We start from the raw sequence: 26636 nt of genomic DNA, 5'->3' as shown, positions 1-26636 counted from the left end.
ATACCTCCTTACCTCCTTGCAGCAAAAAACGAACAACCAGTTTCAGCACAGTTTGAACCTACCAGCAATTTGCCTCCATGCAGCTTTAGTTTAGCACTGGGCTTGCCAAAAACTTCAATCAATCAGTTGAGTGTCAGGAGGCAGATAATCAGTGGCATGTGCTAATCAGCTCTGCTGCTGTTTGCTGCAAGGAGGTAAATTTCTGGCAGGCAGAGACCAAAGGGGGGTAGCTTGGTGGGGCTGCATTAGATTTAAAAGATGTACCCAACTTTTCACCCTCTTCTAGAGCGTAAAAAGGGCGCGTCTTATACTCTGAAAATATGATATTCTGATAAACCTGGTAAGTTACTTTTGTATGCATATTTGCCTATTTTTCTAAGCAACTGCAGAAATTATTTCTTATATTACTAGTGAATTTTCAGGACTTGGCAAAAATCAAGGTAGCCATGTACTCTGTGACTCAATGGACAACATGTACAAAAACGAGAATCTGTTCCAAACACAGATCTTTTGACTTTTAAAAGGTGAAATAAATAAATTTGACAGAAAGACAGACAGACATAGTAAATAGATAAATAGATAGAAATAGATGAATATTAATAATAAAATAATTGTAAGTTTGGAAACAGAATTGCATTGTGACTCATTGTTTCTTTTGGTTTAAAAATGTCAAGATTATTGTTTCTAGATCTAAAATTTAAAACATTACTATATAATTAACTTTGTCATAGACAAATTTAATGGCAGAATTGTAATATATAAAAAGTATGCCAAACATTTGAAGTATTTCCATTCCCTAAGGGTTGTTGTAGATTTAGTCACACCATGTTTTAGCACTTGAATACTCACATCCTAGTTGTAAATATTTTCAGCAGGGATCCCATAGGTCTTATCCGATTAGGTCTAAGTAACTTATAGGCACTTACGTCTCTCCCACATGGCTCATAATTTGTTTCTACATTGACATCTGCAGTGGTAGTCTTTGGTCATAAAAAGTTCAGTATCATAAAAAGGGTTTTGCCACCAGAGGGCAGGGTTGACCTTAACTAGGAGGAAAAAGGAAAGGTTGGGAATAAGAAAGGAAAAAAGATTGATGATAATAATAAAATATAAGCCTAAGAAAGGGAACAGGTACTGGTAATCCTTTGTGACAAGACGATTGAAGGGAAAAAACCTGTCAATTTAACCTTGCATTATCACTATATACCTACTAGTGATGGTGTACTTTTTTGAGACCAAGTGCCCAAACCACTACCCAAAGTCCACATATTTATCTCCGAGTGCCAATAGGGCAATTTACTGTATTTTTCAGACTATAAAACACATCAAGATTGTGAAGAGGTAAGTAAGAAAAAAGTTTTTATCTTCCCTGCCCTCCCCCTGGGAGCACTTTCCGGCCTCTCAAACCCTCTGCACACCCTGCTTTTCACAAAAACTGGTGGAAACCAGGCCCATTTTTGTAAAAAAATGGGGCACACAGAGGGTTTGGAAGGTGTGCAGAGTGCTTCTGAGGGCACGGAGAAGGCACAAACAACCCAGTTTTTGTGAAAACTGGATGCCATCGGTTTGCCATCATGGGGCTAGAGGAAGAGCTTAACAGAGAACAGTTGATGAAAGGGATTTGCTTTCCATCTCATTTTCTGATGCAAACTGATAAAAAGGCTGCCAGTTGAACTAAACCCTTTTCATTGCCAATTTTAGAGAATGTCCTACAGGTAAATTTGGGCCTATGTTGCAGCCTACTGAGCAGGCATAAATGGGCTGGAAAGTCACTGTCCCAACAGAAATTGCTGAACTTCAACTTCCTTCTGCCCCAGCTAGTTGATGGCATGTTAGGCATTTTAATTCAGTAATATCTGCAGGGCCACAGATTCGCCATTCCACTCAAATACCGGTAAATGGCTTATTTACTCTAGGATCCAATTCAAGATTTTTATATTTTTAAAGCTGTAAAATATTTGACCTTGAGCACTTAAGGAATTTGCCTGTAGTTGCCTGTCCCATCTTAAGATCTATAGATAGGACTATGAGTACAGTATTAGAATAAGATTCTCCTATCTTAATGCAGTTCACATAGTTAGTCCACCACCAACATGTCATGCTATAAATTTTCCATTGTCATTGAGTATTATAATTTAAGTATTATAATTATAATTTCCACTGGAATTGAGTATTTTGCTTGCTTGCTTGTTTGTTTGTTTATTTATTTATTATTTGGATTTATAGGCTGCCCTTCTCTGTAGACCCAGGGCGCTTACAAAACAAGAATAAATACAGATTAGAACATGTAAGAAACCCAAATGTTAAAACTCATATAAATCTAATCTAAGAACCACTGATTATTAAAAAACAGTCATCCACCTTCATTCCATCACAATCATACATGCGGCTGGAGCAGAATGTCGATGCTCAATGGCCCCAAACCTGCCAGCAGAGGTGAGTTTTGAAAACCTTACGAAAGGCCAGGAGGGTGGGGGCAGTAGGACTCTCTGGAGAGAGCTGATTCCAGAGGACCAGGGCTGCGACAGAGAAGGCTTTTCCCCTAGGCCCGCCATGCGGCATTGCTTGGCAGACGGGACCTGGAGAAGGCCAACTTTGTGGGACCTAACTGGCTGCTGCGATACTTGAGGCAGAAGGCGGTCCTGTAAGTAATCTGGTCTGATGCTTTATAGGTCATAACAACACTTTGAATTGGCAGCCAATGCAGCTTGTGGAGTGTTGACGAGAAATAGGCATGGCTTGGAAGGCCCATGACAGCTCACATGGCTGCATTTTGTACTACCTGCAGTCTCCAGACATTCGGTCGCCCCATGTAGAGAGCATTGCAGTAATTGAACCTCAAGGTTATGAGGGCATGAGTGACTGTGAAAAGAGACTCCCTATCCAAAAAGGCGAACCTGTGCAAACGTCCCCCTCCCCACAGTTGAGAAATGGTGTTCTAAGCTCAGCTATGAGTCAAGAAGGACGCCCAAGTTGCAGATCCTCTCTGAGGGGGGCAAAAGCTCTCCCCCTCCCGAGTAATGGATGGACAGATGGGATTGTCCTTGGGAGGCAAAACCCATAGCAACTCCATCTTGTCGGGATTGATCTTGAGTCTATTAACACCCTTCCAAACCCTAACAGTCTTTAGACACTAGCACATCTCTTCCAAATGTTAAGAAATGAATGGAATAAAAAATGTCTAAACAATGGGAGTGTCTTAAATTCTATAGCAAGGATTTCATTAGGCCTGAGATTAGGCCTCAGATTACAAGTATGGAGCTCCATTACATTGGTACAGAAAAAAATATGTTAAGAAAGCACTTTGTTGGAGATGTAATAAGCATAATGCTTCTTTTAAAACATGTTTCTATAATGTCCTATACTTACTATATCCTGGGAGAAAGTTATGGATATATAAATGTAATTCTGCAACAAAAGCTAAACTTTTCAGAAGATTTGAGCTATGGGCGTAGTATATGGAATTTGACAACTGGAGAACATAAATAGATGTGGTGTATCCCTACTATGCCTAAAAAGTTGATTTGCAAAGATAAATGGAATATATTTGGTTATTGGAGAGATAAATATATGGCTCTGTTTGTTTCTTTTGCCACTGATCAGTTGATTGTCTATAAAGGTAGTCCTTATCAGTTATTTAGAGCAGAGTGGAATAGAATAGAATTCGTTATTGGCCAAGTGTGATTGGACACACAAGAAATTTCTCATTGGTGCATGTGCTCTCAGAACATCATTCCGATATTCTTCCCCGCATAATCATGATCACATTTTGAGTGCTCAGCAACTAGCTCACATTTTCGTCTTTTTATCCTGCAGTCATGTGACCGCAATTTACAATGTTTTCTGCCAGAAACCAGTAGAGTGGTACCTCATGATATGAACCCCTCATGATACGAACCCTTCGAGATACGAACCCAAGGTTCAGAAATGTTTTGCCTCTTATGAACTTTTTTCGCCTTATGAACCCACCTCAGATCGCAAAATGGCACTCCGCTGGGCGCCGCCACCTGGCTGTCACCTTTTAAAACAGCCGGGGGGCTTCTCGGCGTTCTCCCAAACCCGAACTTTTCGGGTTCGGGTTCGGGAGGCCGCCGAGAAGCGCCGCCGCCCGCTTGTCACCTTCTTAAACAGCAGGGGAGCTTCTTGGCGTTCTCCCGAACCCGAACCTGGAAGTTCGGGTTCGAGTTCCGGAGGCCACCGAGAAGCGCTTGGCTGTTTCAGAAGGTGACAGCCGGACGCAGCCACTCGGCGGAGAGCTATTTTTGCAATCGGTGGCGGCGTTTTTGGCCGATCTGGAGGCTGGAAAGCAGGTGGGAAATCCCACTAGGGAATTCCATGGGCGGAGCTTTGATGTCACGAAGACGTCCTTCCTGGAGGCCACGTTATCTTACATACTGTGCTTCTAAATGCATGTTGGCTATCATGCTATGCTTCTGCATAACCATTCATCTTACATCCATCTTACAACCATTTGCTTAACAACATTCAATGGTACAATGGCTCGGGAAAAAGTGACCTGTGGTCCTCACACTTACAATCATAACAACATTCCCTGTGATCACCTAATCAAAATTCTGGTGCTTGGCAACCAGCATGTTCTTATATGATGATTATAGTGTCCCAGGGTTATGTTATTGCCATTTGAGACCCTCCCAGACAGTTTCCAATAAGCAAAGTTAATGGAAGAAACCCGATTCACTGAATGAATGCATGATTCACAAAACCCACAGTGATTTACTTAATGACCATGGCAAAAAATGTAGTAAAATCAAGCATGTCAATAACCACCTTGCTAGTGATGGAAATTCTGGTTCCAATTGTGGATGTAAGTCAGGGACTGCCTATAAATTATTTTAATCTTCAGTTTTAAATTAGAAAACTGATGCCAATGTGTTGGATCTCCCTAAATTATTCAATGCAGAAACTGAAAACTTGTGTTAAAACAATGAGCTTTTATCATTCTCTTTAGGAGTTTGATAACAACTGTTTTCCTGCTCACTGCTAAATTGCAGCTCCCATTCTTCATATGTCCAGTTTTGAACACATTATTAGAGGCCATAACTCTCAGATTTGAAATCAACACTGATTTGTGCTGAAAGACTGTGGGTAGCACTTTGACGTCAGAATGCCTAATACAGACAGTCCTTGTTTAGCAACTGTTCAGTTACGACAAGTTACTTTGTTTACTTAGCAAATTTGTATATAGCCACCCAAAGTAAAAAGTTACTTTGGATGGCTTACAAAGAAAATAATAATTAAAACCATATCACTATAAAAACCCAGACATAAATTTTAAAAAAATTAAAAATAATAATGTAAAGGAATAACACATAAAAGAACCCAAAAATGGCAAGAGGACATCCATCATTTAGCTTCACTGAATCAGTTGCAGGCATGCCACGTGATTCTCAGGTTAATGGAAAAAACCACGTTGCCAAGGCTTTCCAGATGGCTAATGAATCTCAGGGGGGAATGGTGCTCCAGGGGGCAGGAACTATAATAGAAAAGGCACATCTCTTGGGTTCTGGCAGATGGAACTTCCTTCACAGACAGAACTGGGACGATGCCTCTCTATTGCACTTGATGGAGCATGTAGATGTAACCAGGAAGAGACAGTCCCTCAGATAATTTGGTCCCATGCCATGGGCTTTAAAGGTCAAAATCAGCACTTTGAATTGCATCTAGAAGCAAACAAGTAACCAAGGCAGTTTGCAGAACAGATGCAACATGTGCCATTCTACAGGCACACATACAGTAACTGTCTGGGCAACTGCATTCTGCACTAGCTGAAGCTCCTGAATGCTCTTTAAAGGCAGTCGCTGGTAGAGTGCATTACCACCATCCAGTAAACTTTTATGATCAGTCCTTGCATTTATGATCTTTTGGGGTCTATAAAGCAAAGAAAAGGTGAAGAGTGATTATAAGTACAGTTAGTTTCACTTAGCAACTGCTTTGCTTAATGATCCAGTGCTGGCCTCAATTGGGGTTGCTAAATAAGAATTAACTGTACAGTGTATACCGTAGTCCCATTTAGGAATGGCTTCACTTTTTTCACGTGTCAGTCAGCATAATCATGGATGATGTTAATAATCTTTGATGAAAAATGTTATTCCCTTCTCCTCCAGATCAATTCTCTTATCATTCACTACAATTTTTCATAAAAGCATACCGTATATTCTGCATGGGAGCAACTGAATTTTTTCCACAGATTAAGACTAATGTTTTTTTATTTCCAGTTCATTCAAAGTACAGCTTGAGGCCAATTCAGGCTTTCAGAAATTTAAATTTCATTTGATAGCTTTGTATAGTAGTCATGACAACCTTATTTACATATATTCATATGATGGTTGGAAATATTTGCAATTCAGAGTAGGATCTGAGGCTTCTCAATTTAATAAGTGCATGTATATAGTCACCCATTGCCTCTTTTTTTTGATGCAGTTCTAAAATCCTTTCCCTTTTAATGAATAATGACGTGCAAAGATTAGGGACACGGAAAAAACAAACAATTTTTTTTAACTTCTTTAGCAATTCCTCTTTAAGATTTTCATTTTATTTATATATTACGGTAGTTAATATTAAATTCCAATTCACTGAGGGGTAACTTTTACAACACCAATTATTTAGTTAATACTGTTGGTTTTGCAACCTTTGGAATTATTGTAAACTAATACCAGGTTTAGCACTGAGGCATCACCCTCGCACCTTATTCAGTCTCCTATTTGCCTCTTCATATTAGAACTTTGTTACACGGGGCGTTTTGCTGCCCCAAATTTCCTATCTCATCCATTATATAAATACTTTCATTGACAGAATATATTTTTCCAGTTCTTTTGTTTTCTTTGCTGTGTACTTTGGGCTTTAACAAATTGCAAGAAAATGGGTTCTAATAGGTCACATTCTGAATGAATAATATAAATTATTTTTTCTTGCTGCTAGAAAATCAAAGTTCAAGTTGATAATCTAGGAAATCATTTAGTAATCAACCTTGTGGCTATTTTGTTTAGTAATTTAATTGCTGGCCTTAGATGCAACATTATAGTAGGGCTAAAGTTGTGCAAGATAAATTGTATAATATGCTGTCATATTGTGTGTGAAGTTATCAATTAAGAACGTAATACATGTTTTTCTTAGCAATGGGGGGCATGTGTTAAAAATGCAAAAGAACATACACGATTCAAAAGGGTAATTCAGAATTGCTAAACAAAGTAATGTTTCTTAAAATATCAAACATAGAACCACTGTTCTAAGAATTTTAGGGATAACATATAGGTCTGTAATCTTGATATGTATGTATCTCAGACAAATAGACAAATTGGAAGAGACTGAAATATTTATCGAGAGCTTTATCACAGGAAAGGGAGACAATGTTAGATTGGTATTGATTTTAAAATAAAAGTTGTAATAAGAAACTCCACACATTTTAAAGTCATCTATAACTTAACAAAATAACATGGAAATTAGCAGCTATAATATTGTTCTTATCTTTTAGCAACTATTCAGATATTGGGTGGGTAAATTGGTAGGGATTTCAAGCCACAAAAGTAGATTTTGTGGTTAAAAAAAACTTAAAATTTTCTCATTTCAAAGTGGAAGGCACACATTTTTCTGCCCTGTGGCAGTTTTTCTGAAGCGTGATTTTCCCACTAAAAGTAAGCAAAAATACCCTTTTAATCAAGATTTATTACATACTGTCTTCATCAATCACATGAATAGCATTATTCTTAATGGCAGTGCAACTGTTTTGGAATCAGATACTAGATCAACTACTTATAAGCAGGTGTTAACTGGACTATATTAATTTCTAATAATTTTTATCTCAGAAGACAAGTGTTGCCCTAATATTGTAAGGCTGAATAGAGAGGGGTGTGTGTATATGAGAGAGAGAGAAAAGAGAGAGAGAGAGAGAACATGTATATCTTAAGACTATAATAGCTCTCTTGGATCAGATCTATGGCTTATCTAGTACAGCATTCTGTCTCTAGCAATCACCAATCAGATGCCTGTGAGAAGCCAATAAATACAATAATGCAAATAGTTTCCTTCTCTGATAATGGTTCCCTAGTGATAGCTTATGGGACTGAAGCTGCTTTATGGCTTAATGATATCTAATGATATATTTCCAATGAATTTGTGTTAAAAAGTAGTCTAAACTACTCTGTCTTGCGACAACAAACTTTATAAATTATGTTGTCTCTATCTTCAATTTCCTGCAAATCAGCTTCAATGGAAGTGCCTAGATTCTAGTTTTATAAAAGAAGGCAGACAATTTTTTTCACTTTGTTTGTACCATGCACAATTATATTCCTTTTTTTATTTCTATCAGGTTCTAAGCCCTAAATGTTATAATCTTTCAGAAAAGATATTTCTATCCTTTGCCTATTTTCTCTATATTTTCTCCCTTTTCAGTTTATTTTTTAAAATCATGTAGTGTATAGAGTTCTGGTTCAAGTATGACTGTACAATAGAGATGGATATGATATAATGACAGTTCAATTTTAAGATCTCTAGCATATTCATCTAGGATGAAAAAATATAGCTGCTGAAGGGGCTTGTTCAGCACTTCCAATGGATGTTCCATTTTAGTTACTAATTGCTTATTTTTTTAATTTGGAAAAAAAAATCACTGAAGTTGTATTAGTTTGTAAGAAGCAACATCAGCCACTTCCCTTAGACATTACAGTTATGCTGTTCTCAAAGCCTTGAAAGGTCAGCAATGTGGACACTTGGCCCATTGAAAACTACCTTGTTCTTAGAAAAGCACAGGATAACTGCTCCCCCTCTTGACCTATGAACCACGTGGAAGCAGAAAAACAGCTACAGTCAAGAATTGGCTTTATTCATGGAGATGGGTAGCTGCATCACTGGCAGCAACCCAGGATTGCACACACAGCGACAGTGGGTGGTATATATCCATGCCACAGTCAAAATATACAGAGCGCTGGGGGCAGGAAAGGGAAGATGCTCCTTTTGTTTAGGATACATAGACACAACTCTGCACCGTTAAAATCAGGAAGTCTCTTTTACATGATCAGGACAGAAACACATTTTTTAAAAAAGTTCCAATGATAATGGAACGGAGTTGGCATGATTCACGTGCAAGCAAATGTACAGTGGGGCCCAGTGCAAGGTCCCAGTCAAGGACATGGAATGCTCTGCTTAAAAACAGAGAAGATACAACATGCTGCTTACAGACACATGAAGTCTGGCCTTACTGCACTGGGAGGGAGACGGGCAGAAAGGCTGGGCTTTGAAATGTACATGTGTACACAAACCACTGCGGTCAGGGTTTGTCTTCAGTATTCTTTCTCTTTTACGCTAAAGACCACAATACATAAAACACTGATCCTGATGAGGTCTCTTGGAGCAGAATTGGAGGAAGAAGTCATGACAGGATGGGGTATAGAGGTTTCTCTCCATTACCATCTGCATCAAGGCCTTCCTTTGGAGAGATGGATGTGGATAGGGAAGAAGAAATTATTGTTATTGTGCTGCTGGTGGAAGTGTCGGGAACAGCCGTGGCCATTATGCTTCTGGCTCATATTCCTGATATTCCTCCTGGAAGGAAATTGAAAACATTAATTGTATTAGATGATAGAAGGACCTGAGGCAAGATAACTCAGCTCTAGATTACATAACAGAATCCACTCTTCTACTTTTTACTTGCAATCTTTTTCCTATCAACTATAATTGTTTACTCAACAGAACTGCCTACTTACAAAAGGCCCTTGCATATAAACATGGGTAAAGTGACCAGTTATATGTATTTCTAAAAACTAATTTTCATTGAAAATTTTAATTACAATAGTATAAGCCAATATGAATTAAAAGAGAAAAAAGAGAGATGGAAGAAAATATTCAAGAGAAGAAAAAGGAAAATGTTAGAAAAAAAGATAAAAATATATTTAAAGAAATTACTTTTTTCTTTAATCTCCACCACAAGTGTAAACAAACATAATTGTTCATTTGTTTGTTGAAGTGCTGACACCCCATAAGTTTAGAAATAAAGATCCATTCTCCCCCCCACCCCCATCTCTATCTATATGACAATGCATAAGTCTCCAACTTTTTAGTCCTGGTGTCAGCAAAACATCCATAACATGTTACCAGAACTTTATAAAAACATGTCTTATTTTAAACATTGTTAATACTCCCAAAAGAGCTTCATCCGTTCTTCAGTAGTAGAGTTGAGTACATCTAAATCAGCCTGGTATATCATTTTATCTTGTCAATGCATGTGATTTTCTTGGTAAAACACAGGAGTGAAACTTTATGAAATGCACTTTATGAAATGATTGTTACTACTGTTGCCCGACATGAGTGCCTGCTTGCTTTAGCTTGACAGTTAAGATGATCTTCATGCTCTGTTTGGACAATATACTCTTGGCATAGATACCTAGCATTCCTGGTTCAAATCTCCCAGGAATTCCCACTGCCACAATAAAGCAGACAGCAGGACTTGGGAAGTGGGGAGATAGAAGGCTAGACACCTTTATTCCCCAAAATTTCTCATTCCCATTTTGTGATCAGTTTGCTCTAATTCTGCTTCACTCACCTGCGGTGGCTCTTCATAATTCTCACTGTCAGGTTCTAACAGTGGCTCTATCAGCGGCTCCTCCACTGCTTCCTGACCAACCTCTTCAGGCTACAAATAAAAAACGACAGCCAAAATTAATTATTTCTGCAAGAGCATTTCCAATACGCCCGCTGAAGGTTTCTACAAAAAGTAAAGTTATCAAGTTTTAAATAATTGGCAAACAGGAACAAGCATGATATGGATTTCAGAAAGGTGTCTTTAATTGCTACAATGGTGCAAAACATAATATTTAAAACTATAAGAGTAAATGCCCAGGCAAAGTTATAATCAGTCTTTTTGAAACTCTTGCTTCTAACAGTACCCACTGCTGGATTGCCTTTTTTCCTATGAAATTTCATAGACAACATATATTTCATAGGAATGTTTTAAAAATACTTCGCAACTTAAAGACTAGGTAATGAGGAATAATGATACTGTGAAAGTAATGGCTGTATTTGCACAACATACAAAACATGGTTATTTTGGAAATATGATTGGAAATGTTTAGATTCCTACATGAATTATACATTAACAACTCTGGCTGGATTTACAATATCTAATTCACAAGTTAGCCGATCACATAGCTTAACATGTTATGCAAACTCAGCCATTGTTTGATAGAATAACGTACTCTGTAGTTCTATATGTTATTGTATGACGGAAGATCATTTAGAGCAGAGTTAATAGTAATCAGCAGGTATTTCACTTATCTTATGAATTGGCATTGTTAGCCAGTCACATCCTTCTTTTCACTGGGATGTTCAAGGAAGGTATAAGATTGCATGAATCTGGAATGAATGAATGAATGTTTTGCATTTGTTTTTGCTAGAAAAGTTATAGAACTGATATCTTCATTATGCAATTAAGATTTATTCATTTCCTGAACAATGGGCAGGAAGGCTAATAAAAGTATAAACAACTAAACCTTGCTGAATTTTTTTAGCGTGGATTCTACAAATGTAAATTGTGCTTCAATGGTGTTTTAGAGTTTTGTTTAAAGTGCCAGAGGGTACATGGAGGTAATCCTATCAACTGTAGTTCTTCATCAAAGGGTGTATTTAATGGGAATGGAGTGAGAGTAGGAATAAATGGTCAATTTTTTTCAACTGGAGTTCTTCAAGAATCTGTATTAAGATCAATGCTGATTTAACTTAACACCACCACCACCACCAACAAAAACAGAGTTGGAAGAGACCTTGGAGGTCTTCTAGTCCACCCCCTGCTTAGACAGGAGTCCCTACACCACTTCAGACAAATGGTTGTCCAACATTTTAAAAACTTCCAGTGTTGCAGCATTCACAACTTCTGGAAGCAAGCTGTTCCACTGATATAATTTTTCTATGTCAGGAATTTTCTCCTTAGGTCTAAGTTACTTCTCTCCATGTTTAGTTTCCACCCATTGCTTCTTGTTCTACTTGTTCTTAAATTATCTTTATTTAGTAGTAGAGCAGGGAACAGACTAAATCTGCAGATATGTGGTGGATAAAAACCAAAAATGACTGAAAACAGTTCAGCTACACAAGTGGTTAACCAAGTGGTGAATACTGTTAAAAGTAAAGTGATATACACTGGACAGGCCACCCACTCCTAAGCAAATTTCACAAAACTAAACAAAAAACAGTATGGACACTATTTCAAGGAAGATGTGCAAGAGCTGTGAAAAAAGGCAAATTCCATGGTAGGGATCAATGGGAAATGAACTGAAAATATATTTCAACATTTTAATTACCATATATGGCTCAGCCGCATATTGAATATCATAGATCCATGATGGTGAACCTATGGCACAGGTGGCACATCGAGCCATATCTGCCGGCACATGAGCCGTTACCCTAGCTCAGTTCCAGCATGCATGTGCATGCCTGCCGGCTGATTTTTGGATTGTGGAGGCTCTGGGAGGGCGTTTTCGGGCTCCGTGGGATAGGGGAAAGCATTTTCTCCCTTCCTAGGCTCCAAGAAAGCCTCTAGAGCAGGGGTCCCCAACTGCCGGTCCGCGGACCAGTACCGGGCCGCAAGGCATGTTGCACCGGTCTGCAGAGTCAGCAGCTGCTGTGGAGCTGGCGAGTGCCAAGCTGTTTCCTGTCTCTTTCCCCTCACGTTCACTTGGGACCGCCATTTGCCTCGGGCTGAGAAAACCTTTGCTTGCTTGCTTTCTTCCTTTCCTGTCTTTCTTCTCTCGTCGAAAGTGGTCTATTTCCTCCTTGCGAAGCCCTTGCAAAGCCCTCACTCTGCCTGCAGCTCAAACGAAAAGGCTTTGGCATTGTGCAGCTCTTTTTTTGCTAGGCTCCCCCACCCTATTCCCGGGGTCCTGGGTGGGAGCGAAGCCAGGGGTGTGTGTGTGACCATGAAACCCCCACCACCAGCTCTGGTAATTTTCTTTTGGAAGGATTCCTTGCTGCAAGAAAATTACCAGACCTGGCAGTGGTGGGCGCTCCAAGCAGGCAGCGATCGCAAAGGAAGGTGACTGTGTCTGTGGAGGCACCTCCCCTTGCTCTGGGATTCCTTGCTGCAATCCCAGCCGGAACGGGGGGGGGGGATGTCCTCTGGAACTGCTGAAAGGCAAACGGCGGTCCCGAGTGAACAGGAGGGGAAAGAGACAGGAAACCGCCCCCTCCTACCCTTCCTCCCTCTGTCACCTCAACTCCCCCGCAAAATTAAAAAGGGGGGGGAGAGAGACAATGGAACGATAAGCTAAACCCCCTTTCCGCCCCCACCGGGCCATAGAAAAATTGTCTTGCTGAAACTGGTCCCTGGTGGAAAAAAGGTTGGGGATCACTGCTCTAGAGCCTGCAGAGGGCAAGAAACAGACCTACTAAGCCAAGGATAGGCAGAGTTGGCTCTTTTATGACTAATGGACTTCAACTCCCAGAATTCCGGAACCAATCATGCCTAGCTCAAAAATTCTGGGAATTGAAGTAATAAAAGAGCCAACTTTGCTTACCCCTGTACTAGACCCACTGAATGTGGGGAAATGGAGTGGGGGGGAGGAGTTGTGTGCTCATGTGTGGGGGCGGAGCAGCACGGGGGTCACATGCATGCACAGGGGTGTAGGGTGCAGAGAGGTGTTAAATTATGGGTGTGGGCAGGTGAGGAAAAAAAGGTTTGCCATCACTGTCATAGACCATTCTAGTTGCAATTTTAAAATGCAGAGAGAAAGCTTAAAAAGCACTGACAATGTCAACCACAATGATCAGGGCGGATCAAATATTCTCTTTGTGATGAAAGGCTAGAATATTTAAGATTATTTTGGGAAATGGCAGTGACGAAGCACATGACCAAAGTACATAAAATCATGCTTGGCATATGGGCCAGAGGTTTCCCCCCTTTCAAACATTAGTCCCATGGGTTCATCTATATATGAATGCCCACCGATTTGTTGTGAGGACACGCTTTCCACTCCCTCTCATAGAGAGGCAAGCTGTTCTAGTTTGTTAGGAGTGTTTCCCAGTTAACATGATAAAGGACTTCCATGCAGAGATTCCCATTGCACAGAAGAAATTCATCAGAAACCAGCAATCTGCTGAGCTCCAGTTGGATTGTAGCAGGGCCATCCTCTTTATCTGGCTACTGTGCTCCATGCCTTCAAGGGCATTTCTCTTATACTGTAGCAGCCAACGAAATAGCTCTTGTGTACATGTGCAATTTGGATCAAGAGACTATTGGTCTTGTGAATGATCATGCAGTTCTTTGAAGTCATTTGTAAGCTCTTTATACAAGTAAAGCACCAATTATAGGAGAAAAAGTCAATTGTTTGTTTTTACTTTTCCAGTCAATCCTTGTTCACAAATCTACACTGCCCCCCAAAAATCAAGGGAACACTTAAACAACACAATATAACTCCAAGTAAATCAAACTTCTGTGAAATCAAACCGTCCACTTAGGAAGCAACACTGATTGACAATCAATTTCACATGCTGTTGGGCACATTCAGCTTTGTACAGAACAAAGTATTCAATGAGAATATTTCATTCATTCAGATCTGGGATGTGTTATTTGAGTGTTCCCTTTATTTTTTTGAGCCGTATATAAAAGCTGCATCCATTCCTGTGTTACCTCAAGTATTCATAGGTGGTCTGGAAAGCTACCGTCCCCACTTTGCCACTGTCTGTTCATTGAAGTAATTTAAAAACATCTGCTGCACCTCCCACGCACTGATTTCAGCCTCTCTTGCCCTCTCCATGTCATCCTCCTTTGCCTGCCAGCTTCTCTATCCTTCACTGCTAAGCAATTGTCCTGAAAGTAACCCTCATTGCTTCCTGTAAAAGCAGCTATAACAGTCTCATTCCAGAGCTGTGGTAACAGGTAGGCTTGTGGGTCCACAGTTTTTTAAATGACATTGTTTCTTCCCATCTCAAAGATGGAAGGAAAGCATCAACATGGCTGTTGGGAAGAGCCCTGTGATTGGCAGTCTGACATCACTCTTCATAGGCTCCTTCCCCACTTGCTGAGTAGAGCAGCGTGCCTCTTCCTGCCTGAATGCACTGGCCTCATTTCATCTTCAGCTGTTGCTATTTTAAGCTAAGCTGGAAGCAAATGGTTCACTGGCAGCTCAGCTGTAAGATTTGAGAGGGTTTTTTCCCCCTCAGATTGGCAATCCTGCAGCAGCCAGGCAATTTTTGTAATACGGTTCGGTTTTCTCAGCCTCAAGATGCACAAAGTTGTGCTTCTGAGCACATGCCAGCCCAAATGTATATATCCATCAAACAAGTTATAAAAATGAAGCATTAATAAAACACTGTGTGATGCTGAGATAAACAAGATAAATATCACCACCTTTTAAAATATGCACAAATTATGGGCTAGAGAATCGCATACCTATTGTGCTAATATGCCACTGCACAACCGATATGTGCAAAAACGCTTGTTCTTCTACACATGCATCCCCATTCCTGCACACCATGGTTGCAAGTACTCATCCAAAGCATGAGATATCCTGTCATGCAAAATTATTGGAAAGCCACTGCATTTTTTTCCTGCTCATCCTAACTGGTCCTCATTCCAAAATATGAATGCAGCCTAAAATCATAACACAGCCAACCGTCAGTTTTTGGGAATTAACAAAAGATCTTACATCAATATCAAATGTCAATCAGATCTATTGGCGGTCAGCTATCCTTTTTTTCTATGGTAGTTTTGAAATTCTTTTGCGCCTAGATTGATTCTTAATAGCTCTTATAGCCACCTGAAGGGTACAGGATGCCTACCTTCACATCAGTGGGAAATTCGTCTTTCTTGACCAGTCCTGTGGCAGCTGCAATATTGCCAGCTCCTGAGAAGACAGCTCCACCCAGTTGTGATGCCTGTTCCTTTGTCTTCTCAGCAACTAAGAAAACCAGAAGACAGAAGGAAAAAGCTCTAAGTCTTATGAAATCATGCAATTAGCTCATTATACTGAATGCACAATGTATGGCCTTTCACAACTTGGCTAAAGAAAGATGTTTGACTTGAAATATAATTTGGCAGTACTGAAGAAATGTACAACTACAATACAATGATACTATCTATTCGTCATAGATGGATAGAAGTAGAAGCATATGTATAAGGCCAAGGAAGAAAAGCTATCACTATAAGTCCTTCCTGCATGCCATTTATTTTGCTCTCCAGTTCAAATCCACTTGGCCTGTTAGCAGGAATGCAGTATGTCTCAAGTGAAAACTTTGTCCCCAAGTGAGTGAAAATTTGGGGGAGGGGATAGGTTTAGGTTAGGTTCAATAGGTTTGAGTTTGTTTTTTGCACTTTTGGAATTATAAATGTGCTATAAAATGAGTGCCTGAAGATTTGCTGTAATTTAAAGAAGCTACCACATCTTTTAAATTTCTTGAAATTTCCCCTCAGAAACATGTCCTAATTCTGCCCAATTTGAAACAAATCCTTTGACATGAGATATTAAGACTGGTGTGTCTGTCAAGCTGAGTTAAGTAGTACAGTACAGCCATTTAGCCAGTACTGCGAACAGGTGAGAAGTAGATGGAACACTTTGTACAGCTTCAGTTATGGGAAAGATTTTAACATTACTTTTATTCGCTTGTCAATGTTTTAATGCAAATGCCCATTCAGGATTAAAGTTGGGGGGAGAAGAGAAATACTATTACCTGAGGTCACACCTTGCACCACACCTTCCCGAGTTTTACTTCCTAAAGAGACAGAAAGGATGACCAGTTAAAATTAGACAGGTGTATCCCATTTCACTAGAAATAATTATAAGCCATTCATTTTATTTACTATCTTTAGGGAATAGTTTTCCTTAAAAAAAGTATATCACATTTATCCAGTTTTCGGAAAGGTAGTTGTATTAGTTTCTTACAGCAAAAAACAAATCTTGTAGCATTTACTGACAAATCTATTAAATCCAGTTTGCATTTCATCCATTCTACACACTTTAGTGTGCCTATTCAAGTTACCATCTCAAGGAAATATGGAAAGAAATTTGGTATCCCAGTCCTTCAGACCCATTTCAGAAGGAAAAGACTTCAAGATGAAGTATCAATCAGTCGATGAACTTATGCTTATAATATTTCCCTTAAATATAGAAGCTGTCAGTTGCTTCTTTGTGGACTGCAACTATTACAAGCAGCCAATTAGACAAACAGTCTTTTGTGGGCAGTTCATTATTGCATTTGGGAGCAGGTACAGTACTTAAAAGTATGCATCATCTTAGGAAGAAGGCAATGGCAAAACACTTCTGAATATGCCACCTAGGAAACTACATGAACTTCCCATGCAGGCAGCAGTAGTCATATCGTACTCAAAGCTATCATTATATATGGCCATGATTTACTAAGTTGTGCAGAGAAGATACTCAACAATGAACCTGTTTAGTGTGTATCAGTTTCTGTGGTCTTGAAATTGCCAAGTATTATAACTAAGGAACTCCTAATGACTTTATTTGGGTTAGCTATTCCTAGAATCTCATAGATGAAATTAAGAATATTCCAGAAGTCTCTTTCTGTGTCTCTGTCTGTGCCCATATGTATGCATGTATCGCAAAATATGCATAAATGTGAATCCTTTTGGGCTGAAATCCCTGTTGTCTGTCTTCCTTTTAATTACTGAATGCCATCTAGAAATATTGTCTCTAAGGAACAGCATATAAATATTTTAAAATGAAGAAATATGTTGCATTTTTCTTACTTGTAGATTGTAATATTTTATCACTGGAACACTATTTCATCCCCCTAGCTAAAGCAGCTAGAGGCACTATACATTATTAGGAATCAATGACAAAATCTTCCTAATCATAAATTAATTTCCAAATCTCAATGCACGGACTATGGATATAACACAGCTATTCGGCTTTTGAGCTTCATGAACTAAAAGCAAAGCACAGATATCCTGAGCAACTAACTCCCCCTCCTCTTTAGTTCTCCATTCTTGAGACATGAGGCCCTTCTATAGTTACTTTAGGACTCTGAAAAGTCATCAAAAGCCAAGAATGTTTCTCTAATATTCCAAAGAGAATATCATTTGCGTTTGTGTGCCCTGTCTTTCTAATAGTATAGCACACATCCTTCATGATTTTTAAAATGCTGAACAGGGATTTTTCTTTTCTATCCCCAAGCTTCATCCATTTCAAGTCTATTAAGGAAGGGATACTGAGTTCTGGTATTAAATCAGTGTTAGTATTGAATAATAAAAAAAAACCAGATTCTGTTATTTTTCTGGAAGGTCTAGCTGCAAATTACCCATGATGCTGAAGAGAGGAGAGAGGCAATGTACTATTAATCTACAACTCCCTTTCATAGCATACAGCTTTTTCTATAGTATTAAAAGCTTTCACTGAAAGTTTGTCAAGAAACTTCCATAGGCGTATGGCATAAAAATGGTCACTTGCACCATCCAAGTATCCAAAAGAGTTAAATATGACATTATTTTATGTCACATTTTCCAGGATGAGTCAGAGGTTTCTCACTGTGAGATGTTAACAAATGCCAGGTGAAAGATAAAAATGGCAAAATTATATCAGGACTGACATTCTCAATCAGAATCTATATTGAGGGTTGGTAACTTACATTAAAGGTGAGTCAGGAGGTATGCAGAACTAAGGTAGGAACAAAACAATGGGCAACTTTGGGCACCAGCTAAATGTTTTACATTACAACTCCTATAAGCTATAGTCACTATGGCCAACAATCAGGATTTGCGGGTAATGCAATAAAAATATCTGGAGAATTCCAGGTTGCCTATTCCTGTATTATAATCCATCTTCTAATTGCAATATAAGTTAATATCTACAAACAGCATAAGTTATTAATATGCACATTAATAGTAATTAATATTAATATAAATATTCCCTCACAGTGAGGAAAGCTGTGGAAAGGTGCTCCCACTTTAGAACCAGGTGAAACATTCCCCTCATGTATTAAGAGGTTTCACCATTAACTGCTATATGGGAAATACAGTGAAACGAGAGTTTCCCTTATGTATGTGCTGTATGGTTTTTAATTGTTGGGGTTTTTATATATTTTTTATTATTAGATTTGTCACATTGTTACACTGTTTATTACTGTTGTGAGCCACCCCGAGTCTTCGGAGAGGGGCAGCATACAAATCTAATAAATAATAATAATAATAATAATAATAATAATAATAATAATAATAATAATAATAATATAATGAGGAGTGGAGCCTTCCTCTATGAAGGGCAACTATTTATTTATTTATTTATTTATTTGATTTTTATTATTTATTATTATTTTATTATTTATTAGATTTGTATGCCGCCCTTCTCCTTAGACTCAGGGGGGCTTACAATAGCACTTAGCTATAGAACCTTTTAACAGAGCCAGCCTATTGCCCCCACAATCCGGGTCCTCATTTTAACCCACCTCGGGAGGATGGAAGACTGAGTCAACTTTGAGCCGGTGATGAAATTTGAACCGCTGACCTACAGATCTACAGTCAGCTTCAGTGGCCTGCAGTACAGCACTCTATCTGTTGCGCCATCCCGACACCCACAACTTTGGCCACAACTTCTTGATGTCCAATCATCTACTAATCTACAGTGACATTTAAGCAGATCTTTTTAACATTTATATTTTATTGTGTTTTATTAATCTAGATGCAATGTTAATATATCTTGCTAGTCTATTTATGACACACCATACTCTAAATAAATAAATAATTTCAAAGGGACTAATAATAATATACAAACACCAAATTGAGACCCTGTTCCCAAAGGTGTGTTTGAGATACTTTATGGCATCACAATTGTGCAAATATATCTCTACAGGCCCCAATTCCACTCTGTAAAAGTTTGAACATCAAGACTTAAGGGAGAGTGGGAACAATAAGATTTGTACAGGAGTCCCCATTTTAATGTTATTTTCTACAAAACCCCATTTGGGCAAATTTGAGGCAGCAACTAGCTAGAATAAGTTTATCTAGTCAGTTTTAGGAGCAGAACTGACAAGGAGAGGACTTGAAACCCCCCATAAATGTCCCAGACATCTGTTCTTTCTATATAAAGTGTATATATTTTAAATTGTTATAAGTACAAGTTTAAGAATGAAAAAATAATAATTTTGAATATAAACAGCCAAAAGGTGATTAAAACTTTCATTTTAGAAAGTTACAAATGGACTAGAACAGTGATGGGCTCCTGCGGGAACGGTCAGGAATGCAGTTCCGGTAGCAAAATTTGGAACTCCACCCCAGAGCACCCAATTTGCACTGAAAGATCTTGAAGCAGTGGAAGTGATGTGCTGGTGCCTGGAGGCTGTTGGAGTCTGTTGGGGTCTCAATCCAGACAAGACGAAGTGGCTGTGGGTCTTGCCTCCCAAGGACAATTCCATCTGCCTGTCCATTACCCTGGGGGGGGGGGAATTATTGTTCATCGATCAGCTTGACCAAAGCAGTTTCCGTGCTGTAGCCAGGCCTGAATCCTGACTATTGAGGGCCTAGATAATCGGCTTCTTCCAAGGACCGCTGGAGTTGGAGTGCCACCACCTTCTCGACAACCTTCTCCATAAAGGGAAGGTTGGAGACTGGATGGTAGTTATTAAGCAGGTCCAGGGAAGGCTTCTTGAGGAGGGGGCGCACAAGATGGGATATGGGAAGAAAAAAACATTGGCTGTATTTTAAGAGGTGATGAGTTACTAAAATTGATTATATTTGTGATGCAGGTCAGAAGTCATTTATATATTTTTTTTCTATTTCTATTTTTTTCTTTTTCAGTTTGCATTAGTTTCTACCATCATCTTTGCCATCTTTAACAAAATTATTATTTAAAAAAAGAAAACGGGCAGGAATTGAAGGCATGCAGCCCTCCCCCGGTGGGTCGCCCTCGGGGAAGGCACAGCATGCCTTGATATGGTCACATCAGAATGAAGCGACAGAGAGAAAGTTTTTGGGAGGACGACCCAGAATGATCCAGGTGTCTCCTATTTATTGTATATTCACAGTTGTGACATGTGGTACAGAATAACCAATTAGCGAGCGCCACATACATTTAAACCAGCACCATATAAGGCAAACTTCTTACATTCCTTGCTTTTTCCCATCATTATGTGATTGCAAAGGAATGTCAACAATGCATACCATATCTTTCCCTATATGGAAGTTCTATATGTTTTCTTTAAATGCTTTCCATACATGGTCATGATTCTGCAGAATGCTTGCTCAGCCTGGGCTGCCTTTCCATAGAGGAAGAATTAAGATTTTAATACAGCACATAATTAAGCTTAAATATCACTCTCCAGTAATATCTTATTCCTTAATTTCAGTGCTTATAAATCTATGATTACAACAAGGAATAAAGAGAAGTGCGGCTATCTCAACAGCATAATAAACTGTATCAATACTGACTTTCAACAGGCAGCAAAATGTCTTGCACTGCTGTGGGTTTCCACTGGCTTTCTTTAAAGGCAACAAGCAGTTGATGTTTTCTTCCAATCTGACTCTATTTCACTGGTCAGTGAGCCATCCCAAAATTGAAGTTCTTCTCCATCAGTTTTCTTGCAGCATGTGGCAGCAAACAAGACTGTGGTATACACAGAATCACCATAGCTCTTTCCCTCTTACCAAGCTCCCTTGCAATTTACCTGGATTACAAGAAATGCGTGCCAGTTTTATGAAGCTCTATTTTGCTGCCAGCACAGCCTTCCAACTGGCCCTTGAAAATTTAGTCAACACCAAAAGGATAGTGGAGTTAATTACATGCATAGTCTGTGACGGTAAGAACCATTCCAGGAAGCCATCTTTTTGGCAGACACTCCTTAACAGACCCTAAGGGGGAAAGCCTGAATGCAAAGGTATCACTGACTTGAGAAGGCTTTTTCATCTTTTGTTTTTAATGGTGGGGGTGGGGTGGGGGAGGTTAGATGCTAAAGATTTTGTCTACTAGCAGTGCTTCCATTCAATGATATAATTAGTGATGGTGGGAGGGAAAGGTGTTTTGGAAGCTTTCTTTTCTTTCTTTTTTGCTTTGGAAACTGGCCAGTGGTCCCCTGGAGAAGCTGAAACTATTTTTGGCATAGAACACAAACACACAACTGCTCAGAGGCCAAGCAATAGGCATGGAATTCACACACCTTCGCTGTGTGCCAAAAAGGGGTGAGCTGGGATCAAGTAAACAACTTCAGTTCCAAAGAGATTCTCCTGAGGTATGTCTCATTTACGCAGATTTTACTCCTCAGGGTCAGTAGATACTTTTCCTTTTGCATAGCTGTCTAAAAGAAATAAAGTATTCCATCACTTGGTTCTGAAAAGAAGAAAACTGGTCCTCTTCGGCCCTTCACCTCTGAACATGTTAGCACAGGGCTTACCTTTGCTAAGTTGCTCCAGATCCTAGCAACCTCCAAGTAAAGATGTAACTCACCTACATTCAAAGGAGCCCACCTTCCAATACATATGAATTACAATATAAGAGATGCTATGTAATTAGCACTTCCATCCCCATGGTGTAAAGAATATGCATTGAAGATGCTTTCTTGGGAACTACGGTATGAAGTATGAACTATGAAGTATACCAGCCATCAACGAAGAGGCAGCTGGCTTCAGACAATCCCACGTCCCTTGATGCATTGCTATGTGAAAACCTGAAGTTGACTTTTGGGATCAAGTTGCATGCAATGTTACATGCATCTGTGCACTCAGCGTGCAGCTTCTGCGTATTCTTCAGAATAAATAAAAATGCTTCTCACAAAGAAGGACATCTGTATATGCCTGCTTTGCTCCTGTTCATTATAAACTCTTAATCTGCAAAGACATGTTTAAAATAAAACGTATGATATTCTTAAATAGGCATTCAGTGAGAAGTTTAAAAGCCTGCTGATGCACAGACCATGGAATTCAACTTCCAGACATTTGTGATTATAAAGATATTAAAAGAGCATGGGCACTGCTAGATGAAATTATAGAATCACAGAGTTGTAAGTGACCTAAGAGATCATCGCGTCCAACCACCTGCAACTGCAGGATTCACTACATTGTCCCTGATACATAACTGTCCAGCCTCTGTTTGAAATCCCAAAAGTTCAAATTGAATAAGAAAGCATTTTCGAACACAGTACAGGAGTGTGTGATAAATTACAATTCATACCACTCCCAGCCAACCTATTTCTGTCTGGGCAGACTAAGGATGGTGTAAGTTACAGTTTAACACATCCATACTTAGTGGGGAAAGTAATAGAATTACCTAGTGTTTAAAATGTTCCCTGTAACTTCTAAGTTTATTATCCCAATGGCCCAGAAGAGAGCCACAACCATACTGTGGCTTCCAGAAAACTAAAACACCCAGATACAAAATGGTATATCAGTTAAAACACATGAGGCTAGGACAACTACTCCAAAACCCAGACTTAGAAGATTCACACAACAACCTGGCTTGGATTGGGGAGAATGAATCTCTCAGGCTAAAAATATACCCTAATAACTGTTTTGCCAAAGAGAAAAGTGAGGATGCAGAATATATAAGCAAGCATCAATCATAATTGGACACTGAGGGCTAGAGAAGGGATCTCCTGTAAGAGAATATGGAGAATACACATTTGCAGTCTGGGGCTACTCCTTTAACTTCAGCCAACTCTGAAGTCGGCTTATTTCTAACCTTAAGAGTATCCAATAATTGCAATTGAAGCTCAATGCAGCAGCTAAGCTGCTAAGAATACAGTGCAAGGCATGAGGAATGGAGATTGTATAATGCATACACTGAACAATGTGCATTGTTTGCCAGTTGCTGGCCAGCACAATTTAAGCTTTAAAGCCCTAAATGGCTTAGCAGTTGACTAAAGAATCATCTTTTTTATTATTTTATTATTAAAATCATCTGTTTGGTTATTAGGATCTGTGAGAGAGGTCCTTCTGGAAAGGTCTCCATTGTCAGAGACATACCCTGTTTTCCCGAAAATAAGACATACCCCGAAAGTAAGGCATGTCAGAGGTTTTGCAGAATTTGCTAATATAAGGCACCCCCCGAAAATAAGGCGTAGTCAAGTTTACCTACGGTACGGTGGAAAAACATACGGTACCATTCAAAGCTGTTCATTGCGGTACCGTAATAATGTGGCGTCCCCTGCTGGCCCCTTCCATCACTTTTTATTGTCCAGTACAGCAGACACAGTCTGCTGCTGTCTCACCGCCATTACAGTCTCCACTACAATGCGTAGACTGTAGTTCCTCTGGTGGCCGGAAGCTGCAATAGCGAGAGTATACTGTTGTACCATATAATAGAATGTATTTCCGGAATAAAGATTGTTAAAAAAGTAAAATATTTAGGAATATGTTTAACAGCTAAAACAATAACTTTAAAAAATGATAACTATATAAAATTACTAACAGAAATTTAAAAAGACTTAGAAATTTGGAATAATCTGAAAATATCTTTTTTGGGAAGAGTGGCAACAATTAAGATGAATATTCTACCTAAAATTTTATTTCTTTTTCAGGTAATCCCAATAAATCCAGGGGGTATTTTTTTCAAAAATTTAACAAATATAGTTAAAAAAAAATTATGGCAAGGGAAAAAAGCAAGGATAAAAATAAATTGTTTAGAAGATATTAAAGAAAGAGGAGGATTTGGTCTTCCAAATTGGAAATTATATTATCAGGCGGCTGCCTTAACATGGATTAAAGATTGGATAACTTTAGAAAACAAAAGAATATTAAATTTAGAAGGGTACGATCTCATGCTTGGATGGCATGCCTTTATATGGTATGACAAGGAGAAAAATCACTCATATTTTAAAAGACATACATTAAGGAAATATTTATTAGAAGTTTGGAAAGATATAAGGAAAAATCACTTTTTAAATATTCCAGAATGGCTTGCCCCCTTAGAAGCAATAATATACCCAAAGTCTATAAAAGATTTTTAAAAAATTATAAGATATAAAGATTTATTAAATGACCAAATGAAATTAAAATCTAGGATTAAATTACAAGAGGAAGGGATAATAATAGATTGGTGGCACTATGCTCAGATTCGATCCAGATACCAGAAGGATAAAACACTCTATATTTTTAATAAAAGTAAAAATTTGTTAAGCAATTTAATTACTCTTAACCAAACAAAGACAATAGGGAAAATATATAAATTTCTCATCGCACACAAAAATATAGAATTGACCCTAAAAGACAATATGATAAGATGGTGCAGAAACATCGACAAGGAAATAGATATCGATACATGGGAGAAAGTTTGGATTAATAATTGGAAAATGACCAAATCAGTATCATTAAAAGAAAATCAAATTAAAATGTTCTATAGGTGGCACCTTCCTCCAAATAGGATAGCAAAAATGTTTCCTAAAACCTCTCCATTGTGTTGGAAATGTAAGAAAGAAATAGGAACCTACTACCATCAATGGTGGACTTGTGGTAAAGCTAAAATATATTGGAAGATGATAGAGAAAATAATAAAAGCAATAGTAAAGCAGGACATAGAAAATACCCCAGAATTCTATTTATTAGGAATTACCAATCAGACTTATAAGAAAGAAATTTTATATTTAATTATACACATATTAACTGCGGCTAGAATTACATATGCGCAAAATTGGAAGGGGGAGGGAATCCCCAAAGAAGAAGTTATAGTAAAATTATTAGATTGCGCAGAAATGGATATGATGACAAGACGTTTAAATGATCAAGAAGATACTAAGTTTTATGAAGCATGGAACAATGTTTATAAATGGATAGATAAGAAAAAACAAGATATATAATCTATTTTTAGTTAACTTGTACTTGTTTTTACTTGGGTAATAATAATACTAATATTAGTTTAAATTTATTGTTTAATGACTAAGGTAGAATTAGTTTATATATAAGAATTAGTTTATATACAAGTAATATAGTAAGAATTTTGGTTTTATATATATATTAGTAACAATGTGAAAAACCTTAACTCAAATTTAGTAAATTTTTAAACATTCAATATATATATCTAATTATGTATTCTTTTTCTGTATTTGAACTTATACTTTCAAGATAAGCGGGGAAAATGTATCCCCATTTTGTGTTCAATGTTTGTTTGTGTGTCTGTCTATTTTAAGAAAATTAATAAAAATATTAAAAAAAATAAAATAAGTGCCATCGTTTGTGTGTGTGTGTGCCATACTGACAGGTACCGTACTGTAATTAGTGTACCATATAGCAAGGTTCGACAAACCCAGGCGCCTGGTCGCCAGTGGCGCCTAGAAAATGTTGTCTGGCGCCTAGAAGGGCGCTGCGGTGCCTCTGACCTCTCCGCTCCTGCCCGATGCCGCGGTTTCTGGCGCTCTCCTGCTGGGTCCCAAAGAAGGCAGGCAGGAAGGAGACCTCCATTCTTCGCGCCTTTTTCCCGCCTTCCTTCTTTGGGGCCCAGCAGGAGAGCGCCAGAAACCGCGGCATCGAGCAGGAACCGGGAGGTCGGAGGCACCGGCACGGCAGCGCCCGCCCAGCTGAAGGTTCCCTGTCGTCATCGGCAAGTGTCCTTTGGTTGCCCGGCGGGAGGGCACTGGCGGTGGGAGCGGGGGGGGGGGGCGCGGCTGCAGCGGCACAGGCAGTCGCGGGGAGATGGCGGGGGGAGGGGGGGCGGCTAAAGCGGCCCCGGGCACCGTTCCCTGTACGCTTTTCCAGGGGCGCG

At 38.9% G+C, this 26636-nt stretch overlaps 1 protein-coding gene across 2 annotated transcripts in view; it reads right to left on the bottom strand.

The window, feature by feature from the left end:
* Positions 1-8818: 8818 nt before the first annotated feature.
* SNCB (synuclein beta) overlaps positions 8819-26636 on the bottom strand; it is a 44857-nt gene continuing 27039 nt past the window's right edge. For both annotated transcript variants that reach the window (XM_070738970.1, XM_070738969.1), the window contains exons 3-6: positions 16669-16710; positions 15781-15899; positions 10556-10645; positions 8819-9558 (exon numbers count right to left, since the gene is read on the bottom strand). In XM_070738970.1, coding sequence (XP_070595071.1) covers positions 9526-9558; positions 10556-10645; positions 15781-15899; positions 16669-16710 — 284 coding nt within the window. In that variant the 3' untranslated portion in view covers positions 8819-9525. The remainder of the gene's footprint in view (positions 9559-10555; positions 10646-15780; positions 15900-16668; positions 16711-26636) is intronic.

Source organism: Erythrolamprus reginae, chromosome 2 (assembly GCF_031021105.1).
Source record: "Erythrolamprus reginae isolate rEryReg1 chromosome 2, rEryReg1.hap1, whole genome shotgun sequence".
Classification (NCBI taxonomy): domain Eukaryota; kingdom Metazoa; phylum Chordata; class Lepidosauria; order Squamata; family Dipsadidae; genus Erythrolamprus; species Erythrolamprus reginae.
Note: the sequence above shows the minus strand (reverse complement) of the source record. Positions and strands in the feature narration are given on the sequence as shown.